General features: G+C 46.6%; 1 protein-coding gene across 1 annotated transcript; it reads right to left on the minus strand.

Annotated features, from left to right (window-relative positions):
- Positions 1–605: 605 nt before the first annotated feature.
- ACKR1 (atypical chemokine receptor 1 (Duffy blood group)) lies at positions 606–19,138 on the minus strand. The gene is made up of 2 exons (XM_035098189.2): positions 18,971–19,138; positions 606–2,824 (listed from the first exon to the last, which is right to left on the minus strand). The coding sequence occupies exons 1-2, from the start codon at positions 18,989–18,991 to the stop codon at positions 1,916–1,918; spliced, it is 930 nt and encodes a 309-aa protein (XP_034954080.1). The 5' UTR covers positions 18,992–19,138; the 3' UTR covers positions 606–1,915.
- Between the last annotated feature and the right edge of the window lie 4,265 nt (positions 19,139–23,403).

Below are 23,403 nucleotides of genomic sequence, written 5' to 3' on the forward strand. Positions count from 1 at the left end.
CCACTCATCTCTCTCTCAGGTTCATCAGATACTATATTACAGTGCTGCTTCCCCATATTTCAACTAATATATATCCTTAAATGTCCTATGTGTAGAAATTAAATGTCCTATATATAGAAATGTCCTATATGTAGAAATTATTTACGAGGCCATTGTAAGCAGGTTAAAACATTAGCAGGATTTTAATCACACTTGTAAAGTAATGGAAAGTTTGGATAATTTGGAACGGCAAAAATTTGGACAAGTATTGATATGCTTGTGTACCGGTCAATATTATTGTAAATATTATTATTTGGACCCATGGAAGGGATTGGGGGGGGGGGGTCAGGAGATTCAGAGCAATCTTAATATTTTGATTTTGATTTATTTATTTTTGCTGTATGTTTATATATATATATTAAAAATCAACTAATTAAATAATTAAAAATAAATAAATGAAAACAGTATGGTGCTCAGATTGTGATACTGGTTCCAGACATTTTGAGCTGGCAATACCGTACATCGCGCCAGCTCAAATTGCCTGCGGACGGCAAAGGTGCAGGCAGGCAGGCAGGCAGGCAAAGAGACAGAGTCTGAGAAGAGATCTGGGTGAGCACCTTCTTGGGTTCCATCTCCTTTCTTGTGTGTGCCTTTGAGGAAGCCCCCCTCCCTCCGGCTCACACAAGCTGGAGCCGTATGGGGGCTAACTCAGCTGAGGGGTGGGAGGCTTCCAGCCCCCCCCCCCAGCTGAGCAATTTTAATGAAGTGGGATTGGTATGGGGGCTTGTGTCGGTTTTTTTCTCTCGGTTGCTTCTCCCTCCCCTAAGGTGGGGAGGAAGAAGCAGCCAAGGTACATTCCAGATATTGTGATATATCAGCATATTGTGTTATTTAGCTGCAGATATATCACGATGTTGAAAACCAGATATCAGCCAGGACAACTAGTAGGCCACAGCCTGATCCAGGTTGGGTCCACATGGCTTTAAAAGGTTGGGTCTACTAGACCCAATTTGAGTCACACAACTTGAAAACTACACGGCATAGGAAATATTTATTCGCACCAGTGACTTGGGAAGAGTGAGATAGCACAGTACAGCGATTTTAATCAAAATCTGAGATGTAGTAGTTATTTTTTAGCAATAACAGTGGTTACCCAGACCTTGTTGCTGGTTGCAAAGTGGTCCTCATAGCATTTAAAAGTTTCAGGGGCCCCAAAATGTAGGTCTGAATAAAATTTCCACACTTGTGGTTGTGGGATACAAAGCTGTCAGTGAAGTTCAACATTCCGAGAGGACTAACTGCCTCTATGTGGTCAGTTGGTCGGTTGCTGCTAGGAGTGTTAATTGGTAACTGCTCGGATGCAGTCTTCTCATGACTCACTACTATCTAGTATTTAGTTTATCTGTTATGTAACCTAAGCCTGCCCTCAGGAACAGCTCTGTAAACCTGAATGAATCTGATAGTAAAGTAGTTTATGATAATATGATTCAGATTAGTGTGTGTTTTCATTAAGAGGGACAGAAAGGGATTATCAACCAGGAAGGTATAATTATTGATAGGACCCAAACGAGTTAGCAACCCGCTTGTCGCTGCATAAACTCAAAACAGGGGATCGTTTAAATTCTGCTAAATTATATAAACACAGTGGTATGTGGCATGTGCTTCACGGCCTTGCTTAAATTTTCAGAGGTAGAATAGCTCATTGTTGCAGAATTCACGTCGCAGAACCCACCATTTCTGGAAGCAGAATTGGGATTGCCTGACCGCAGAACTTTATTTATTTAGCAAGCTTGGCTACTATGAAATTCTAAGAAAGTCCCCCCCACCCCCCTCCAGGATTTGTTGCACAGGCAGAAGCAGATACAAAATGATTTGTAGATTAAAGCTCTGTTGATTGCAATTGGACACTCCCCCCCCAATTTTTTTATTGCCTGCCTCATTGGGCAGCCCTTTGGTGATGGATGACCATCCCTAGAACTAAGAAGGGGCACAGAATACAGTGGAGGACCCCCAGTCCCTCGGATAGCCCCAGGAAGTAGCTGAGATGCTCTTGCAAGCTGCAAGTATGGGTGAGCAGGTTCATCTGCAGCAGCATGTCCAGGATCAGGGCCACTCCATACGGCATCCATAGAAGGTAGAAGACCCAAGTGACGGCTGCAGGCGGGTGCCACCCAGCCCTCTGCCACTTCAGCGCCACCTTGGCCAGAGCGATCCCCGCTGGGAGGATGTAGAAAACAGCCAGCCAGAAGATGACGTGAGTGAGAGACCACCAGAGCACCTCAGGTGCCTGGCTCAGGGCACATATTGCTCCCCCGTCTTTAGCCGTGCCGTGGATCACGGCGACAGGGATCGCAAGCAGGAAGCCTGTGACCCAGAGAACGAGAGGCAAAAGGCAGCCAGGAAGAGCTGCCTTGGGCGTTGGGCACACACAGGCAGCCACCAAGAGCCCTTGGGAAAACAGGCACCCATACTTCACAGCCTGTGCCACCCGGCAGAGCCCGTCCCCAAAGGTCCAGCCCCAGCTGATCCCCGCTGCGAAAAACGGCAAGATGGTGGCAAAGAGGGCGGTTGACAGAGTTGTGAGAGCGAGCCCGGTTTGCTCCCAAAGCCGGAAGCACATGACCAAGGCAATGGCCAGGGCGAGACTGCCGAGGATGCCCAAAGTGCCAGCTACCACCAGGAATGTGGGGATGACGCCGCCGACCGAGGAGCAAAATGTGCTGTAACACGGTGCGGGGAGAGCGCTGTCAGCGAGCGTGGTATCTTCATAGGTATAATCCTCGGTCCAGGTGGCCAGCAGGTCTGCAAAGTCAGCAGATTCCAAGACATGGCTTGGGCTCCTGTCCTGAATAAAGGGTGAGACACAACACAGAGGTTTAGAGCGCACCCTTAAAAAAATAAATAAGCAGAACTATTTTAACCAAACGCAAATGCATGGATGATGTCACCAGAAGCAGTTGCACGGGGAAGGTCTGTAGCTAGCTCAGGGGTGGAGGATCTGCTTTGCATATGGAAGGGCCCAAACTCAATCCCTAATGGTGTCTCTAGGTGGGGGAGATGCCTACCTGAAACCCCAGGGAGCTGCTGGCAGTTAGGGTTGGCAATACTGTACCTGGACCAGCGGCTTGACTCAGTATAAGACAGCTTCCTACGTTCCTTTGCTGCCTCTCCTGAGGCTGGATCTACACTCACTTTTACGACCTTATTAGAACAAAATTGGAAATATCGTTCTGAAATGTTAAGATGGGGAAAGTCCTCTTTAGTTTCCTTTTTGCTTCCTTTCCACACCGTCTACCTGGTTTTGGGTTGCTACGCAGCAACCTCTGGTGTCACATTTTAATAATGCATTATGAATGTTAAAAATAATGCATTGCGAACGTTAAAAACAATGAGTGTAGATCTGCCTCCAGTGTGGCGTGGTGGTTAGAGTGTTGGACTACGGCCTAGAAGACCAGGGTTCAAACCCCCACTCAGCCATGAAGCTCCCTGGGTGACCTTGGGCCAGTCACTGCCTTTCCGCCTCACCTACCTCACAGGGCTGTTTTATTTTATTTTATATTTTATTTGTATATCACTTTTCATCTAAAGATCTCTGGGGAGTTCACAACATAAAAATACAAGATTAAAAAAAGCCACAAAATACATAACAAAATTAAGGACAACAACAAACCAATAACTTCCATCCCACAAGGGCTTGACGTGTCAATCAGCCTGTCTGAAGAGGAACATTTTTGCTTGGTGCCTAAAGGTGTATAATGAAGGTGCCTGGCGAACCTCCCTGGGGAGAGAATACCACAACTGAGGAGCCACTGCAGAAAAGGCCCTGTTCTTGTGTTGCCACCCTCCGGACCTCTTGTGAAGGGGGCACACGAAGAAGGGCCTCAGAGGACGATTGCAGAGTCTGGTGTTGGTTCATATGGAGAGAGGCAGCCCTTGAGGTAGGGATTAAATGAGATGGGGGGGGGGCGGGATGGGACACACCATGTACGCCACCTTGAGCTTCTTGCAGAAATAAGATGGGATATAATTGCAACAAACAAACAAACAAAATCTTAGTGGTGGCTGGTGCCCGTTGGCAGGGTGGGGAAGCAGGGAGTCCAAAATTAGGTGGAGGCAGAACAGAGCCAATGGCAGGAAGAGCCATTCCAATTCCATTCCTTTCTTCCTCCATCTTCCTGCTGTGTTCTAGAAAGGCATCATTGAGTCTAAGGAGGAGGAAGCTGGCCAGAAGAGCATGGTTGGGGGAAAAAGGAAGCAGGCAGGTGGCGGCTGACCAAGGGAAAATCATGGTTGGTCCCATTAGAACCAGCCTCCATTGCCTGATCGGCTGCCTGAGCCAAGTGGCTTCCTTTGGCTTTTGGAAAGGATAGCCTTGGGAGCCACCTTGCTGAAGCGAAGCAGTTCTGGACCTGGTCCCTGCTGGCATTGGGGAACAATTGAGGTCCGCCAAATGAAGTTTGTTTCCTATTGCAGACCCGTACTTCGAACGCTTCCCTGTTTCTCTAGACTTAAGATAACATAAACATCCGAGGTCAATTTCTGTCTGGAGGATCAGGGAGGGAGAGCCATAAACCACCCTGAGCTGGATTTATTGGCTGTTGATGGGAAGCTTGGCATCCATTTTTTGCTTGTCATATTCACCCAAAGTAATTGCATTTGGGAAGGGACGCCTGCTACCTGGGCTTGAAAGGCACGGCCACAAATTTCTCTGCTCGTAGCTTTTGACTTAACTTCTCTTTGTTTCCATTCTGAGAAGGATGGGCTTTGCAGCTGAGACCACCTCTTATATCTATCGGGCCCTGGCTAGCTGTAGGTTTGCGCAGTGATGTATGGTGCCCCATTGGGACCAGTGGGGCAGAAGGCAACAGGATATGGAGCCCGAGCCACTGATAGGTGGAGCCAGAACCAACGCCAGGCAGAGGCAAATAATTCTAGTTATTATCCCCATCTTCCTCCTCCCTGCTGAGTTCTACAAAGACACTTTGGAGCCAAAATCTGGGACTCCATCATCATGAGAGCATGGCAGCCATTTTGGTTGACGTGACCTGCTGTGATTTTCTGCCGTGCCCCCCACCCAAAGCACCTTTTCAGGCATGGCATCCAAAAACACATGTTTTGGGGCGCCACACGACATTGCATCCCTGGAAAAGCGTTTTTTTGCGAGGTGGGGTGGGGGTAGCACCATAAAATCGCGTGAGATCACAGCAACCAAAATGGCCGCCGTTCTCTTCTGATTGAAAATGGGATGTCCTGGTTTTTCCCGATACACTTGGAGGGTATGCAAAGGGCAATACTGAGACCGGGGGGGGGGGAGAGACATCGGCAGGCAGGAGTGCTCCTTCTTCTGCTGTCAAATAAAGGCCTGAGACCTTCAAGTATAGGGTGGTATAGATTTTTAAATAATTAGTAACTGAAATATACTTGGAGTCCTGTAGTGACTTCATGCTCTTTATTGCAGCTTGTAAAACAGTGAATGAAATGCCCCCCAAACCTCAAGCTTTCATATACATTATTTACACAGTGAGTCCCATCTGATTGGCTGATTCTGCTTCCCTCCTGGGGCCTGATTGGTCTTTTCCTGCAGGCCAATCAGTTGTTGCATTCTAGGATCCTACATGCCTATTGTTCTAGGATCCAAGCTTAGTACATAACAATAACAATAATAAAAATATGAGTTAGCTGTTTGCAGCCCTTGCACATACTAAACCTTTGTTTAGTGAACGATCAGGCATTCTTGGAGAAAGGTGTAGGAAAATAATTTTGTGTATGTGTGTGTGTGTGTGTACACACGCATGCACATGTGGCTTCAAGATCTCAAGGAGCAGTAGATCTATTTGGTCCAAAAGTCATCACTGAAGGACACACTCAGCTAGCATGTAAATGAGCCTCCCTCCTTCATATTTGCTTTGATAACTTTATGCCTCTCCTGTCAGGCCGCGGCTCTGAATTAATGGAAATTTATTTCCCACCTTAGCCTTTTCTTAAACAAGCAAATTGCCTGGGAGTTCTGTTTGTTGCATACTAGGTGGCCTGGGGAAAGAGGGGAGTAAAGTTCTGGAGAATGACTCAACTTGCAGAAGGGGGACGACCCTGGATCAGAGGACCAGGAGGAACAAAGATAGGTGAGCCTGTCAATTTTGGTTTCTCATTTTTTAAATCTTAAATTCAGTTCTCCACATTTCCACACCATTTTGCAGGATTTTGATTTTTTTTTTAAAACCCTCCTGGAAATCACCAGCGTCTTAGTGCAAATTTCTCTGGACATGCACATTTCTGTATGCAATCTTGCCTAACATACATGTTTGCAAAGCAATTCTCCTTAATGCAATGCAAGTTTTCGAATGTTCACCAATAGGCTGCCCATCAAAAACTATGCAGTTTCTTTACACATTTTTTTTTTTGGGGGGGGTGGGTTTCCTGGTGAACTATATTGCAAAATTCAGGCAAGCACAAATTTCAAGGGATGGCTGTGTTTCAGTGCTCTGATTGTTTTGGAAAATCCGGATTAGGAGAAGCCTGCCTTTTAGAGGCAAACATCTCTAGCGAGTAGCAGGAAATATTAAGCATGGGCAAAGCAGTCTGTCAGCTGGCGAACCTTTGACAAAATGGATGCTTTAGTTGAGATTCCTTGGTTGGACCAGATGACCCTCAGGATTCCTTCCAAGTCTACCATTCTATGAAAATAGAAACTTGAGTTTTGGCAATGACGTCCGTGCAACAGGCCTGATAGATAGCCTGAAAGCTTCTGTCAGGCCTATTATGACCTTGCATCAGACTCTAAAAGCCTCTGCTCAGTCTCAGTACCGCCATGCCCTCTCTGGGCCTCAAATGGTCCCATTTCAGACACCAAAAAACTGTCCCAAAGGGTCCCAGGTGTAACTTAGCTCCACCTACGTAAATCACCGAAAAAGACAAAAAAACTGTTGGGTGGCTGGTTCCCTTTAGGACTGATAGAACACAAGGCAGGAAGCCCGCCAGGAGGTGGAACCAGGGTAAATGGCAGGCAAATCTAGGGGCGGCCTGCCCATTTCGCTGCCTGAGGTGAGGTGGAGAGAGGCTGCGGCCTGCGCCGAAACCTTGCCTGCTGTGGTTGTGTGGTGGCAGCTGGCGGTGAGATCTCACCAGAAGCTGCACACATAGCTGCCAAGTTCTCCCTTTTTTAAAGGGATATTCCCTTATGCTGAATAGGCTTCCTCGCGAGAAAAGGGAAAACTTGGCAGCTATGGCTGCACATGGGATTCCACCACCCAAGATGGCTGCTTCAGTCCACCTCATGGGCTGCCCAGCCCTCAGGAGAACCAACTCATTTTCGTCTGGTCCCCATTCTCCTCCCTGCTCATTTGTACAAAGGCAAGACTGAGACCAAGGAAGGGGAGGAAGCTGACAGGATTGGGTTGGGTATTCCCTGGGTTGGCCTGGATCCGGTATTTTCCAGTTCTCTTTAAAAAACAACAACAACACGGCTAAGCTAAAATCGCCGCCTCCAACTTCTGGCAAGTGAATTCCTTATGTTATGTGTTTGTACGCCGACAAGACACACAACTTCAGGAGGAAAGGCCTCCTCTAATCACAGAATCCACACCAGACTCTCCAGGAACAAAACAAATTATGTCTGTTTTGACGGTAATTAACAGTCGAGAACAATGGCCTGGCAGGGCCAGTCTCCCCTGTGACTCCACAGTGCAAACAAACTCAGAGATTGTCCTAGGAAGGCTGCCAATTTTGCCCTGTCTGGACTTGCGTTCGCATGAAAACACTTTCCATTGGGGGTGGGGTGGGGGAGAGAGACGTCCAGCACATGCCAGTTACATTAACGCAGGAACTGGGTCCACCATTTCAGAGGCTGTTGCCACCTTTATCTTCTTTTAAGCGTTTAGACTCTTTCTTTGGATCGTAAAAGTGGTACCTTGGTTTGCAAACCAGGTTGCAAACCGGAACACACACTTCTGGGTTTGATGTGTTTGTAATCCAAAATGTATGCAAAGCAAGACGTATGCAAACCAAGGTACCACTGTACTAACACCCTTTGCGCAACCCAAGGGCAGTTTACAACAGGCAAATAGAGGAAATTGAAAAAATAAAATAAAAGCAGCACAATCCTTTAAAACATACATGGTAACAAATAGCCAAACAACGGCGGTTATCACTGCTATTCGAGGCAGCAATCAGGTCTCTTTTTCTCAAAACACCCTGCTGGAAAAGGTGTGACCTAACAGGCCACCTGAAACTATAAAGAGATGAAGCCTGAGAGGGAGCTCCAAATATGAGGAGCCACCACTGAGAAGGCCATTTCCCGGGCCTCTGGACCACACTCCTCAAACTGAGGAAGGACCATCAGGAGCACCCATCTTCTAGCTTTAGAGCACAGGCGGCTCTAAACTCAGTATGGAATAACATTTCCTTCCTTGGCTTAAAATGTTGAAGAAAGCACCTTGAATTGGGCCCAGAAAACAACCGGCAACCAGTTCAGCTGCTTTAAGAGATTTAGCAACACAGGGCAGGGCGGGATTGTAGAGAATAAGAGACAGGAAGATGTTCCACCAGCTCAAGCGCGAGGAAAAGAGTCAGGGGATATATTTCAGGGTCTGGTAATGCTCGGTGGCTCTATGCAATTAGGGGAGGGAAGTTTTGGCAGAGCGTATGGAGACAGCGATCAGCTATTTAAAAGTGTGTCCAAGAGGAGAGGAATAGTTCTGTTCATGTGTGAAGTGAAATGTAGTTATCTTTGGATAATGGAAAGGTATTTCTCTCCGTGTTCCCAAGTTCAGGGTCTGGGAGTTCTGTTATCATCCCTGGATGAAAGCACACCTTTTTTTTTTTTGCATTTCATAACAACTGGAATATAAACATGTGTTTCTTGCTTGCAAAGCACTGTGTATGAAACTTCTGTTTTAAAAACTGATCCAGGTATCCATTTTCATTTTTAGAACGTTGCTTAAAAACAACGACGGAAGCAGAAGACGAGAGTAGGTCAGTATTATTTGCACATCGCAAACACAATACAATACAGTAATGGGCATCTGAATTTAGGGAATGCTCCAGGATTCCTAATTTTGTGAATTCTGACGTAGGCTGGCCTGATTTGCATCTCTTGGACAAATGCGTGGATCAGAATGAAATTACTCTTTGGATTTCATACTTGTCTGGATTTTCTGATGCAGTTCTTGGTTCACCCAAACATAGCAGAATGAAGTGCTGGGGCTGGAGAACAAGGCAAATTGGGGGGTTATTTTACCCTTCCCAAGTCAACCCACAATATTAATAGAGCATCTGGGTCATATTTGGCCCCCCACAAAGCATTCTATTGCTCTCCACTTTTCGGCCCTGTCTCTCTATGCTTCGCTATGTCTCTGAGTTTCTCTATTCTAGGTCCATGGGGCTTTCATGAAGTGAGGCTGTCTTGAATCCTGTCTGTGGAGCACTGAAGAGTTCTGGATTTATTTATTTATTTTACTAAAGCAGAGCAGTGGATAGTAGTTTTAAGTTGAATACTTCCTTTCACTTTTTTAAAAAAACGATCTGCTGCTCTACTTGAAACCATCGCCATCTTCAACATCCTGCAAGGCAGCATTCGAGACAGCTTCACCTTGAATGAAAGCTGAGCTGGGCAATGGCTTTTGGAGTTTTAGTTGACCTAAGAAAGTCACAGCCCTAACACGGATTATAGGGAAGAGTTACCGTAGTTTTCCGTGTATAAGAAGATGTTGTTGTTTTTTAATTATGAAATCATGTTAAAAATTTGGGGTTGTCTTACACACGGATAGTGCAGAGGGGGGACGGGCGATTGGTTGCAGCTGCGAGCAGGAGATTGTCAGCGGTGATTGGGCAAGTGATTGGTGACTGTGGCAAGGCCTGCTGATGATTGGCTGCCGCTGCACCAATTGGGTGGGCGATTGGCGGCTTCAGTGATGCATGTGATTGGCAGCGTCGGTCTGGTGGGTGAGCTATTTTTGGCAACCCACTCAAAAAAGCTCAACAACTCTGGGCAATCTCCCTCCATTTTCTTAATTTGGAGTCTCCAAAAATAGGGGCCGTCTTATACACGGGGGCGTGTTATACACGGAAAAATACGGCAATCCCTTTTTAACCTCATCTACTTCAAGGCCCCTGAACCTATTTGCCTGCAATTTGGCAGGCGTAAGCCAATGGGGAGTGGAGCTCCTGTACCTGCAAATTTCACCTGCTTATACCAAAAGAAAGAAAGCATAGATATTTTTAGATCTGCCATAAGAATGAGTGAGGAACATAGAACTTCATTATATAGAGAGTGACTCGGAACCTAAATCACAGATCAAGGAGAAAACAGAGTGCCTCAGAAATAGATGGGGTTTTATTATTCTTTAAAAACACAGATTCAAGGCAAACCTTAGGCCCTTGCACACCCCTAGTAAATACGCATTTTGTCATAAATACTCATTTTCATGCATTTTTCTTAAAATCTAACAAATGCAGAAATGGAACAGGATTGACTTAATTTATAAGTCATGAAATTGACATGGAGCACATGGTAGGCTGCTGTTATTATCCTCATATGACAGATGCGGTGAGGGGGAGAACCGAGGTTTGACCAAAGCTACCTACTGTGTGCTTGGCAGAGACAAGATTCAAACTAAAACCCTCCTAGATTAGGAATTCCCAAATGGCAGTCCATAAACCAACAATGGTCCAAGAGATTCATTCACACAGCGGACTCCGCTATACAGGTCAATTATAACATTATAAATGTGTTATAAAAATGTGGCACCAGATGGCGCTGTAGAGCAGCGATCCAAAGTCAATGGAAAATTGCACTGGGAGCTATATTTTTTCATAGCGGTTTTTGTTTTAATAAAAAAAATCTGTGTAGATCCAGCCTCAGTCTGTGAATTTGTGGTAGTAGACGGGAGATAGCACACCTATCAGATTAAATATTCATATTGATTTTTAATTGCATTTTCATTGCTTCTTCCATTTCTTGTACTTTATTGTGTTACAGTTTGAATCTACACTGAAATGCAAAACAAAAAATAGTTATAGTAAACTAAACCTTTACTTGGAGTAGACCCAATGGAAATTAATAAAACTACATTAGCCATAGTTATTAATTTCAGAGGGTCTACTCTGAGTAAACATTAGTTGACTATAGCCTAAAAGGAGCAATAAAATACTGTTATAAATCACACAGCATCCAGCAGTTCATTACAATTGCTACAATGGGCAGATAAACCATTAAGTGGTCCTCTAAGACCCTCGGTAATTTTCAAGTGGTCGGGGGGCGGGGTGTGGAGTTTGGAAACCCTTGCGCTAGATCATTCTCTTACAGTGCAAATTACACATGTCTTTTGAGATTAGTGGCTACAGACTTGCAGCCTTAGCCTTTGTGCTTTTTCCTTCTTCTTTTTAATAGTATGCTTTAGAAAGTGCTCAACCCTATTAAGTCAGAGCTGAACAAAGCAGAATGCATTTTTTCCTCATTGCTAATACACAGTTTTCCTCTCTAAAGAGACTCTGGTGATCAGAGACTGGAGGTTTCCAGACAAACTGAAGGCCTGTTATTTCTAATTTGTAGAAATTAAGCGCTGATTTAGGCCTGCATACTGGTCGCTGATTGAAAATGGTTTTCATTTATATCCACCACCCCCACCCCCAATCGCCACAGCGTGGGAAGAGTGGCTATTTTATAAATATAATAATCTTCCTTCCTGCACCCTTGGGATCTCCTTCCTAGTGTGAACGAAGATGGAACAATTTTTCACTAGGTCTCCTGAGATTTAGATAAGATTGCAGGGTGGAATTGGAATGAGATGCCTAGCTGGTCTCATCCAACTCTTCCTCAACCAGACTTTAGTTAAATCTAGCCTAAGTCTGTCTGTCTGTCTGTCTGTCTGTCTGTCTGTCTGTCTGTCTGTCTGCCTGCCTGCCTGCCTTTCTTTCTTCCTTTCTCCCTCCCTCCCTCCCTCCCTCCCTCCCTCCCTCCCTCCCTCCCTCCCTCCCTTCTTCCTTCCTTCCTTCCTTCCTTCCTTTCATAACAACATACAAATGCAAGATTTTCTTCTCCCGCCAGATGCAGATGAGAAGCCCTGAGTGCAACAGCAGCTCTCCCCACTGGTGATTCTCAGCAACTGGCATTCAGAGACATATTGCCTTCGACAGGGGACAGAGCGCATGGCCATCATGACGAGTTGATAGCTTTATACCCCATGGGTTTTATCTTACCCTCAGCCACCCAAGTTCATGGCTATTGCTGCCTCTTATGGGAGCAGATTTCCTACTTGAACTATTCACTGTGTGAAGTAGTATTTTCTTTGATCTGTCTTGGGTAGCTCAGTTGGCTAGAGCGTGGTGCTGATAACACCAAGGTTGCAGGTTTGAGCCCCGTACGGGATAACTGCATATTCCGGCATTGCAGGGGGTTGGACTAGATGATCCTCAGGGTCTGGGTCCAACGTCTATGATTCTATGTAATGTCTAAAATTCTAGGAAGCTTTCAGCTTCCGAGGGTGTTCCTGAATTCTTGTGCTGTGAAAAAGAAAACATATTGTCTGTGCTCTCTTCCTACACCTCTTGTGTTCTCCCCTCCAGCTTGCCTTTTCTTCTATGCTAAAAAGCCCAATATGTTGTAACTTTCCTTAATACAACCCCTTGATTGAACCTTGCCCCCATCTCCACAGCATACTTTTTGAGGTGTAGTAACCAGACCTGTACAGAGTATTCCATGTGTGGCGTCACCATGGATTTGTACAAAGGGATTGTGATATTGGCAGTTTAATTTTCAACTTCTTTCCTAATGATCCCTTGCGTGGAATCCACCTTTTTCCACAGCTGCTGCACATCCAACACCTTAATCAAGTACTGTGTCCAGACAGTTCTGGACACTGCAGTTTAAGAACGTATTGACAAGCTGGAGCGTGTGCAGAGGAGGGCGACCGAGAGGACCAAGGGTCGGGAAGCCAAGCCTTATGAGGAATGGTTGAGGGAGTCGGGTATAGTTAGCCTGGAGAAGAGAAGACTGAGAGGTGGTACAATTGTTGCTGTTGTTGTTGTTTAGTCGTCTAGTCGTGTTCGACTCTTTGTGACCCCATGGACCATAGCACGCCAGGCACTCCTGTCTTGCACTGCCTCCCACAGCTTGGTCAAACTCATGTTCGTAGCTTCGAGAACACTGCCCAACCATCTCGTCCTCTGTTGTCCCCTTCTCCTTGTGCCCTCCATCTTTCCCAGCATCAGGGTCTTTTCCAGGGAGTCTTCTCTTCTCATGAGGTGGCCAAAGTATTGGAGCCTCAACTTCAGGATCGGTCCTTCCAGTGAGCACTCAGGGCTGATTTCCTTCAGAATGGATAGGTTTGATCTTCTTGCAGTCCATGGGACTCTCAAGAGTCTCCTCCAGCACCATAATTCAAAAGCATCAATTCTTTGGCGATCAGCCTTCTTTATGGTCCAGCTCTCACTTCCATACATCACTACTGGGAAAATCATAGCTTTAACTATACGGACCTTTGTCGGCAAGGTGATGTCTCTGCTTTTTAAGATGCTGTCCTTCATGGATCACTGCCTTGTCGTGGAGAAGGGGCTTGAATAAATCAGAGAAGCTATGAGCTATGCCGTGCAGGGCCACCCACAATGGACAGGTCATAGTGGAGAGTTTTGACTAAACATGATCCACCTGGAGCAGGAACTGGCAAGCCACTCCAGTATCCCTGCCAAGAAAACTCCATGGACAAAGACAACAGGTGGTACAATAGCCACCTTCAAATAGCTACAAGGCTGTCACATGGAAGATGGGGCAAGCTTGTTTTCTGCTGCTCCAGAGGGTAGGATCTGAATCAACGGATTCAAATTCCAAGGAAGTAGATTCTGACTAAACAGTGGGAAGAACATTCTGAGGGTAAGAGCTGTTCAACGGTGAAATGGACTCCGTCAGATGGTTGGAGTTTTTAAGGAAGAGGTTGCATGGCCATCTGCAAGGGCCCAGCTCTGAGGGCCTTCTGGCGGTTCCCTCACTGTGAGAAGTGAGGTTACAGGGAGCCAGGTAAAGGGCCTTCTCGGTAGTGGCGCCCGTCCTATGGAACGCCCTCCCATCAGATGTCAAGGAAATAAACAACTACCTGACTTTTAGAAGACACCTGAAGTCAGCCCTGTTTAGGAAAGTTTTTAATGTTTAATGTCTTATCCTATATAATAATGTCCAAGTTGTCCCTGCGTCCAAGCTGTCCCGTGTGTCCCTGGGGTACTGCGCATGTACCCCAGAGACACAGGGATTGGACGGAGGGACAACGGCCAACCGCCGCTCCGCCAACCGCCGCTCCGAAGCCCAGTCTCATGCTGGAGGTGCACGGCGAGGCGGCGGGGGAAAGAAGCGCTCCCCCCGGCAGCCTTGCCGCGCACCTCCGGCATGGGACGGCGCTTCCTCGGCGAGGGAAGCCGGCTTTGGCTTGGCGGCGGCGGGAAGAAGAGGAGGAATTCCTCCTCTTTTTCCCGCCGCCGCCAAACCAGTCCCCAAGCCGAAGTGCGGCGCGGCGGGGGCTTTTCGCCGTTTGCCTTCCCGGAGCGAAGGGGGAGGCATTCTCCTTTCCCTTCCTCCCCCACAACAAACACTCTGCGAGGTGGGCGGGGCTGAGAGACTTCAGAGAAGTGCATTGCAGGGGGTTGGACTAGATGACCCTGGGAGTCCCTCCCAGCTCTATGATTCTATCCATGTATTCTGAATTAAGTGATCAGGCATTGCTAATGTAATCGTCTAACTGCGGTCACTGAACCCTCCTGTCCAAACTGTTCTAAGGCTGCACCTCCGCTGCCCTTAGTACACAAGTTAAACATTATGTCTTATCATTAAAAGCATTTCTTTCTTTCTAGAGAGAGAGGGAAAGCCGCAGCCCCGCTGCTCCTCTCACATATATTCTAGCGCCCGTTATTGAACGGGCTGAAATACACTAGTGTTTTAATATTCTGTTGGGAGCTGCCCAGAGTGGCTGGGGAAACCCAGCCAGATGGGCGGCGTATAAACAATAAATTTAATAATAATAATAATAATAATAATAATAATAATAATAATAGAAATGAAAATTCCAGGAGTGGTGGAACAATTGCCCCCTCTCCCCAGGGAACTCTGGGTGTTGTAGTTCTGTGAGGGGAATGTGGGTGGGGGTCTCCTCAGGACCCTCAGCACCCTTTACAAACTACAGTTCCCATGATTCTTTCTTCTTTATAACCATGCTTACACTGTATAATAGAGATGAGGCTTCTGCCACATACTGGCAGATTCAGGTTGCCAAAGTTAAAGTGGATTTGGCTCTGAACAAATCAGCTTTCCCCAAAGACCAGACTCCTTGCAATAAGGAAATTCACTGGAAACGTGTGGCATAGCGATTGCGTGGTGATACGACGCTGCATGGTAACTTCCCCACAGGCAAATGCTCTGACGCCATCTAATCTCCCGGGCAAATAAATCAGGATGAATGCTCAATAAACAGGTTGCCAGGAAGCACTTTTCCTCTTTCTTTCTTTGCACCCCCAATTCCTACTCCTTCCTTCCTTCCTTCCCTCTGGTTTTATTCATTCGGAACATTGTAAACTCCCATCTTTTCATTTTTTTTAAAAAAAGATTTCAAGCTGGCTTTCAAAGGATTTCAAAGGGTGAGCAATGGCTAAATCGCAAACTCAATAAAATCAGTAAAATACAGAGCACAGCATAAAGCAAAAGAAGGCACGTTGTAATAAAGACTCAGAAGCAGCCCTGGAGCAATTAGACGAGCAAGCGAGCCTGGCTTGTTCTAGACCAAAGATCAACACTATTCCTGTGTGCTGTTTTGCACAGCGACCAGTCAGGAGCCCCCACAGGCCTCCCCCACCGGTAATTGGAGGTAAACTTCTTCTGAAGATGGAGGAAGAGAGAGGAAGGCCATCGCTCAGTGGCAGAGCAGCTGCTTTGCATGCAGAAGGTCTCTGTTCAGTCCCCAGTGTCATCTCCAGGTAGGGTTGGGAGATACTCTCTGTCTGGAACCCTGGAGAGCTGCTGCCAGTCAGTGCAGGCAGTACTGAGGTAGCTGGACCAATAGTCTGACTCCATATAAGGCATCTCCCTATGTTCCTACCTTATATTTAGAAAACATCGATAGACCTATTCTCCGAGAATTTGTCTAGCAAATCTCCTTTTACCCTATAGGCTGATGACTGTTTTAGCTCCATTGGTTAGACTAAGCATGGTGCTGATAACAACAAGGTCACAGGTTCGATTCCCATAAAGGACAGCTAGATATTCCTGCATTACAGGGAGTTGGACTAGATGACCCTTAGAGCCCCTTCCAGCTCTTATGGTTCTGTGAATGCCATACCTTATAACAACAAATTTCGCAAGCGGATTATGCAGTGTGTCAAAGACTTTGCAGGGGGTTGGGCTAGATGACCCTTGGGCTCCCTCCTAAAGCTACAGTTCCGCAATCCTTGAGACAAAAACCCGAACCCTGCCAAAGCAGCCCATCCATTGTACCCGGAGTGGCATTACTTGCAAATTTAGCTGCAGAAATTAAGGAGGGTGTCGTCGAGAGCGATGCAGTTTGTTGCCTTGAACGATGTCGTATAACAGGGTCATTTTCTATATTGATATTTCACTGTTTATGGATTGATTGCTCAGCCTCTTTCTCTGGCTTTCTTGTTAGTTTATATAAATATTGTTATTTCCAGAGCGGGGTGGGTGCTCAGCAAGACGTATTTCCTCCTTCCATCTCTCTCTCTCTCTCTCTCTCTCTCTCTCATGGCACGTAAAAGATCCTCTTAAAACCCAATTTAAAAGCACTAAATCACCCAATATACTACAATCTTGAACCAATATATCTGCTTTATACTGAGCCTGCTTTACACTGAAGGTGGCTTCTGCTGTGGAGAGGGAAGTGAGGGGCAGACGGGGCTTGTCAACCTGTCAATCAAGGAGAAGGAAAGCTCCGATTCTAAACCTCTGCTGCCTTGTGGCTACGTTCATTCATGAGAGTAAACCGTGAATAAAAATATGTACCTGCTGACTTGTGGGTCATCTTTTTGGGGGAAGAGAAAGGCTAAGGAGCAAGCCCTACACAAACATGGAGTATGTCTCCTTCCAGCCACTCCTGCAGCCAAGTTGGTATCAACCAGATTGCTCTGCTTTCCTTTGGACTACTACATCAGCAAGGAAAGAGGGGGGGGGGTGTCGTCTTGTCATTTGGGCAGCCCAGGACGTTCATGCACACTGCCCAGACTTGCACCCCTGAGAGGTTTCTTCTGTGCTGCTAACGCAGCAAAAACAACACAGGAGGCAGCTGTTACGCGTTACCAGTCTCTGCAGCCACAGCAGGTGGTGTGATTCTCCAGCAGGTGGTGTGATTCTCCAGCGGTTTGACTTCGCCCCCGGAGGCGCACTCCATTGTCCCTTGAGACAGACGGATGCCAACAGCAACCCTGAGTCCCATCCCTCCAGCATGGTGCTGCCTGTTCTGATTGGCAGAGGCAGCTAAACTGGGGCCTGATTTCATTGGATCCTTTACCTGTCAGTTGAATGTGTCCTTGATCTCTGAGGACGCCTCTTGCTTTTCTTCTACGCAGGATAGAGAGGGTTGTGGAGGTGCATGTTGAACCCAGCCTACTTTACAAAGGTGGAAATTACCATGTTTTCCTGCCCTCTTTCGCTTCCATCTCCAGCCACCACCGGGAAGGTTGTCCAGAAAGACCCTCAAGCTGGGGGGGAAGTTCCCCACCCTGTCCCAGAATAACATTACCCCCTGCCACAAATAAGAAGGCTGTTCTTTTGCTGATGACCTCTCATCCACCCCAAATTCAAGCCTAAAACTCTTCTTTTTTCCCTTTAGAACCTTTCAGTTCAGTCCCATGGACTGCAAGAAGATCAAACCTATCCATTCTTAAGGAAATCAGCCCTGAGTGCTCCCTGGAAGGACAGATCGTGAAGCTGAGGCTCCAATACTTTGGCCACCTCATGAGAAGAGAAGAATCCTTGGAAAAGACCCTGATGTTGGGAAAGATTGAGGGCACTAGGAGAAGGGGACGTCAGAGGACGAGATGGTTGGACAGTGTTCTCGAAGCTACGAACATGAGTTTGACCAAACTGCGGGAGGCAGTGCAAGACAGGAGTGCCTGGCGTGCTATGGTCCGTGGGGTCACGAAGAGTCGGACACGACTAAACGACTAAACAACAACAAGTTCAGCATTAGTAGGAAGACCCTGAAATGGTACTGTCAGGGCTTTAGGTTGGATGTCTATGACCTCAGACACAAAAGAAACAGAGGGCCACATTTTTGTAGTGACTGAAATCAGATTCAGTCCCATTTAATGGTCTTATGAGTGAACCCCCTATTTAAAGGGGAAGGGTTCTAGAGTCTAGACTTAAGAGCGACTTAAGAGCGACAACAGGGAAACACTGGCCTGCGAGCGCTCCAGTTGGAGAACAGCCCTTACCAAAGGTGTCATTGACTTTGAAGACGCTCGAACTCAGGACGAAAGGGAGAAGAAGAAGAGTTTGGATTTGATATCCCGCTTTATCACTACCCGAAGGAGTCTCAAAGCGGCTAACATTCTCCTTTCCCTTCCTCCCCTGCAACAGACACCCTGTGAGGTGGGTGGGGCTGAGAGACTTCAGAGAAGTGTGACGAGCCCAAGGTCACCCAGCAGCCGCGTGTGGAGGAGCGGCGACGCGAACCCGGTTCCCCAGATTAGGAGTCTACCGCTCTTAACCACTACACCACACTGGCTCTCTAAGAGGAAGGCACGCTTGGCAAACCCTCACCATGATCAACTCCCGCCTGGAAACCAATGTCCCCACTGTGGAAGGACGTGTGGATCCAGAATTGGCCTCCACAGTCACTTACGGACTCACTGTTAAAACCGTGTTTATGGAAGACAATCTTACTTGGCTACGAGAGATCGCCCGAGGAGGAGGAGGAGGAGGAGGAGGAGGAGAAGAAGAAGAAGAAGAAGAAGAAGAAGAAGAAGAAGAAGAAGAAGAAGGGTGGCACTGAGATGCAGGACTCACCATGTTCACGCAATTGCCCATGGTTGTGATGCAGAGCCAGGCTGTGTCTTGTGACGGCGATGCTGTTGCTGACCCGTCTGCCTGCGAGAGGCGAGCGAATGTTCTTATAAGATAAGGAAGGTGGAAAGAAAAACAAGAATTGTGTGCTCATCTTCTCCTTTCCTCAGCAGGAGAGAGGAAGCAAAGGACTTGTCGCGCCAGCGACTTGCCGGGATCTTTGAAACCTGGAGACAGTTGCCAGGGTGTAAATAATGGGGAAGTGATGGTGGGAAATGAGGATGTGGACATCCTGACATGACCCCTCTGGGGCAGTTAGGGCTGGTGACCTTTGGAACTGGCAGGGCGGAAGAAATAAAGGCTGGTGAGAGAGGTGGAGCTGGAATCAGTGACAGGCAGAAGCAACCAAGTTTAGGTTTGTTCACCCATCCTTCCCTTCCTCCCTTCTAGTTCTGCAAGGGGCAACACTGAGGAGGAGGCAGGTTGACCGGCAGGACCACCCCCCTGGGATTATTGCAAGTAAGAAGATAGGCAGGTGGGGGGTGGTCGGTGGCCGACCCATTCACCGTAATCGACCACCCTAGAGTGAACTGATGTCATTGATTCAGGTAGGTAGCTCTGTTGGTCTGACACAGTCAAAAAAAAATATTGTTCAGTAGCACCTTATAGACCAACTAAGTTTATTCTGGTATAAGCTTTCGTGTGCATGCACACTTCTTCAGATACACTGAAGCAGATTGCCAGCATTTTGAATGGAGGCCTTTTGTAGAATATATATATATATTTAAAAAATACTACAGTCAAATGAAACTGTGGGGCAGGATTCGAGATAAGAGCAGCAGAAGGAAAATGATAGAATAACTGTAATAGAGAAACTTTTTGTAATAAAGATATAAAGGTTTAAGTAGGAGCGGGGGTGGGAAGTCAATTTATGAAACAATGTCACTATTTGAGGTGAAGATTATTGTGAAAACGGTGGAATAATTTAATAAAAAATTATACTACAAAAAAGAGAAGATTTGCCAGCATCTTGGTTTCCTCTTTGCCCTGTATCCTCAGATCGCTTGGAAGGTTTTATGCATAGGTGAGGAAACCCTCGCCACTCCTTCTGGTGAAACAATGATGGTGAGATCACAGCAGGTCCACCAGGCTTGGGCCAGCCACGCTCCTGAACGCAGTTTAGAGCAGAAACAGTTTACACCAGCGTAATTTACCGCCGCCCCCAGTGTAAATTATGCCGGGCTAGCTCTGCCTCTATTTAATTTTTAGACAGTGCCTAGGACAATATTAGGAATCATCATTATTATAAGATAAATAGTTGAAAGCTAAAAAAAAAAATCAGATTGGATGATGTCTGAAAATCCCCAGGTCACGGTGGGTTTAAATCATGCGCGCGGTTCAGAGGTAATTGGCTCTGTCGCAAATCCCTCCTAGACTCAGCCTCCGAAGGGGCCCCTTTCTGCTGGCGAATTCCTCCGCCGTTTAGTAATTACTGAGGATCTGAATTATTCAGCAATAATTTTGTATAACAAACGAAGTTTCACACACTTTAATTACAGCGGGGAAGTGCGTGTGTGTTTGGGTGTGCGTGTGTGCACGCTAAATTATTCACCACTTATCATCTCCACGAGCGACTATTAAGACGGATTACTCCTGGGACAAACCAACCTGTTTGGAATGTGATGAATTATTGATCCCAACCGATTTACCACTTTTGGAGGAATGACAACATATATCTGCCCATCTTGTTCCCTCCCTCCCTTTCCTTTCCACGCCCTCCGCCCCCTCTTTCCAGTAGGAAGAAATCCGCATAAGAAGAAGACCCTCTGCAAATAAGCAAGCATAACATGTAACCTCTTTTGCCATGACTCAGATGCGTGGAGACCAAACAAAATTGCACCCCATCAAAAAATTAAGACTTGCAGGGAAAGTGTTAGGTATGCAAAGCATTGTCGCTGGAAGTTGAGTCCTAGAGATAGCAGTTCTCAGCACGATCCATTCCAGGGTGCAGAAGGAGAGCATCTTTTCAGGGCAACACTTGCTGGATCTCTGTGTGGCTGCAAAACACTGAAATGCCAGTGGCAGACTTTTCAGCCTCCGTTTCCCAGACTGACTCCACCAACCTCGACTGGACCTAGAACAGGCATCTCCAAACTTCGGCCCTCCAGATGTTTTGGACTACAATTCCCATCTTCCCCGACCACTGGTCCTGTTAGCTAGGGATCATGGGAGTTGTAGGCCAAAACATCTGGAGGGCCGCAGTTTGGGGATGCCTGGCCTAGAATCATAGAATCGTAGAGTTGGAAGGGACCCCCCGAGGACCTGACAAAATATTGTAGCCAAATGAAATGGCAGGCAGGACTTGAAATATAAGTGAAGGTACAAGAATGATAAAGGAATGCAATGTAGGGTATATGTTTTAGAGAAATATTCCACTTATGACAGGAGGTAAATGATTTGAATAGAAACATGATGGAAGTAAGGATGGGGCTTCAGGTATTGGATTGAAATTGAATGGAATTGGTTAAATTGTCTGAAAACAAACAAAAATTTAGGGGTGTGTGTGAAAAAGACACGTGTTGAAACTATCCTTCTGCACAAGGGCAAAAATTCCATTCATGGCTCCACCCATTTTTGCTTCTGGCTTCACCAGTCCCTCCCTGGCATGTGGCCCTCGGAATGTTGCCCCGAAGACAAAGCGGCCCTTGGGCAGGAAAGGTTCTCTCCACGCCCCCCCCCGTCCCCCCGCTGCTGTTGTACGAAATGGATCCTTCTCCCTGTTACAAGACTATTCTTAGGTACTGTGTCCAAGCCAGGTGTGAGAGCTAATTGCTCAACTTCCTTTCATTGTGCATGCAAATATATTTGGAATTCTTCATTAAAAAGAAAGAAAGAAAAGTGTTAAAGCGTGCGCATCTTTCTGCTAACACAGCCACCATTGCATGCGTGCAGCATCCTCCTATTTCGGGTGTGTTTGGGGGGGGGGGGGCAAAAGCTTCTGTACATCTGGAACAGAAGCCTTAAGGGAGGCTATGCCAAAACAGCTGGCCCTCTGCCCAGCTCTGAGTTAGGGCCTGGGCTGCCGTGTGCATCGGCCACTAGGTGGCAGAATGGAGCCACCGGTTACGCAGAGACACTCCCTGTACTCTGTGTGTGTATATAATTTGCCGTCCGTGTAGTTAATGCCTTGGAAATTTGGGTCAGCGTCTTTCGTTCTCTACTTAACGCAAGAAAACAAAGCAGCAACCATCTACATACCGGCACCTGCCTGCGCATCCCTGACCATCTTAGCCCCCAGTTTCTAGCACCTGATCTTAGAGTCCCAGGATCTTGCGATTCTTCCTTCCCTGTTTCGTTAAGGTAGCCTTGAAGCCTGGACTTATTTAATTACCAACCCCCACCCCCATCTACTAATAACAGAAGTCGTCATCATTAGGAGGTATAAATATTCTGTGTGGGCTGTTCTGTTCTGCAGCCACATTATGAAAACCCTGTATGGTTCTGATTGCCCAATCTCCCCCCAAAATTAAAAATAAGTACCATAACATGAAGCTGGAAGGGATGCAGAAGAGGATGCTTTCAGGCAGCCCAAGGGATAGAGAAACACCTTCCCCAGGAAGAATGGCTGGAGTGTTTTGGGCTTCTTGTGATCAAAGGCAAAGGTTTATGGGCAACTTCCTGTTGGGGAAGGAGAAGGAGGAGAATGGAATAGATAGGGCACCCTGTGGGCCAAATGGCAACATTTTGTTGCAGTGTGTGTGTGTGTGTATGTGTGTGTGTGTGTGTGTGTACACACATATAATATATATAATATATATAATAAAAGCTAGAATTCAGTGTTCCCTAGAAGAGAGACTCATTTGATATGCCAAGGAAAGAGAGCATATTTTTATGTTGCTTGATTTATAAAAGTATTTATAATCACCCTCTCATAAAATGTCAGGGCTGTGCAGAGCAATATAAAAATAAAATATTTTGGCAAAAAAAGAAGAAGAAAGAAAGCATTAAAAGCAGCACAGAACAATCCTCCCAGTGACTGGTTGCTCAAGAAAGAAAAAATCAACAACTGCATAGCCCCAATCCTGTATTTTTAAAAAAGCTGCCAAGAGACTTCTAGTTGAAGCCAGTCAGGTCTTTGTAACATGGCGAGCATACTAGCATCTCAGTGACCAGGCTGGGATATAAGGACCCTCAAGTGGTCTTTAAGGTATCCAAGGTGTTGGCCTGGTAGCATATGGGCAGCAGGTGCCGATGTTTTAGCATGAGTGCCACATGTTGTCATCCAGCCTAGCCGCTGCATTCTGCCCCAGCTGGAGCTTTGGGACCTGGTCAGAAGGTGTGGTGAATTTATGGAACTCACTGCCACAAGCTGGGATGGAAGTAGATTGTTTGAAGAAGGAAAGAGCCTGTGGGATCCATGGAGGAGGTCGCTAGGT

Source organism: Zootoca vivipara, chromosome 17, assembly GCF_963506605.1.
Source record: "Zootoca vivipara chromosome 17, rZooViv1.1, whole genome shotgun sequence".
NCBI lineage: Eukaryota > Metazoa > Chordata > Lepidosauria > Squamata > Lacertidae > Zootoca > Zootoca vivipara.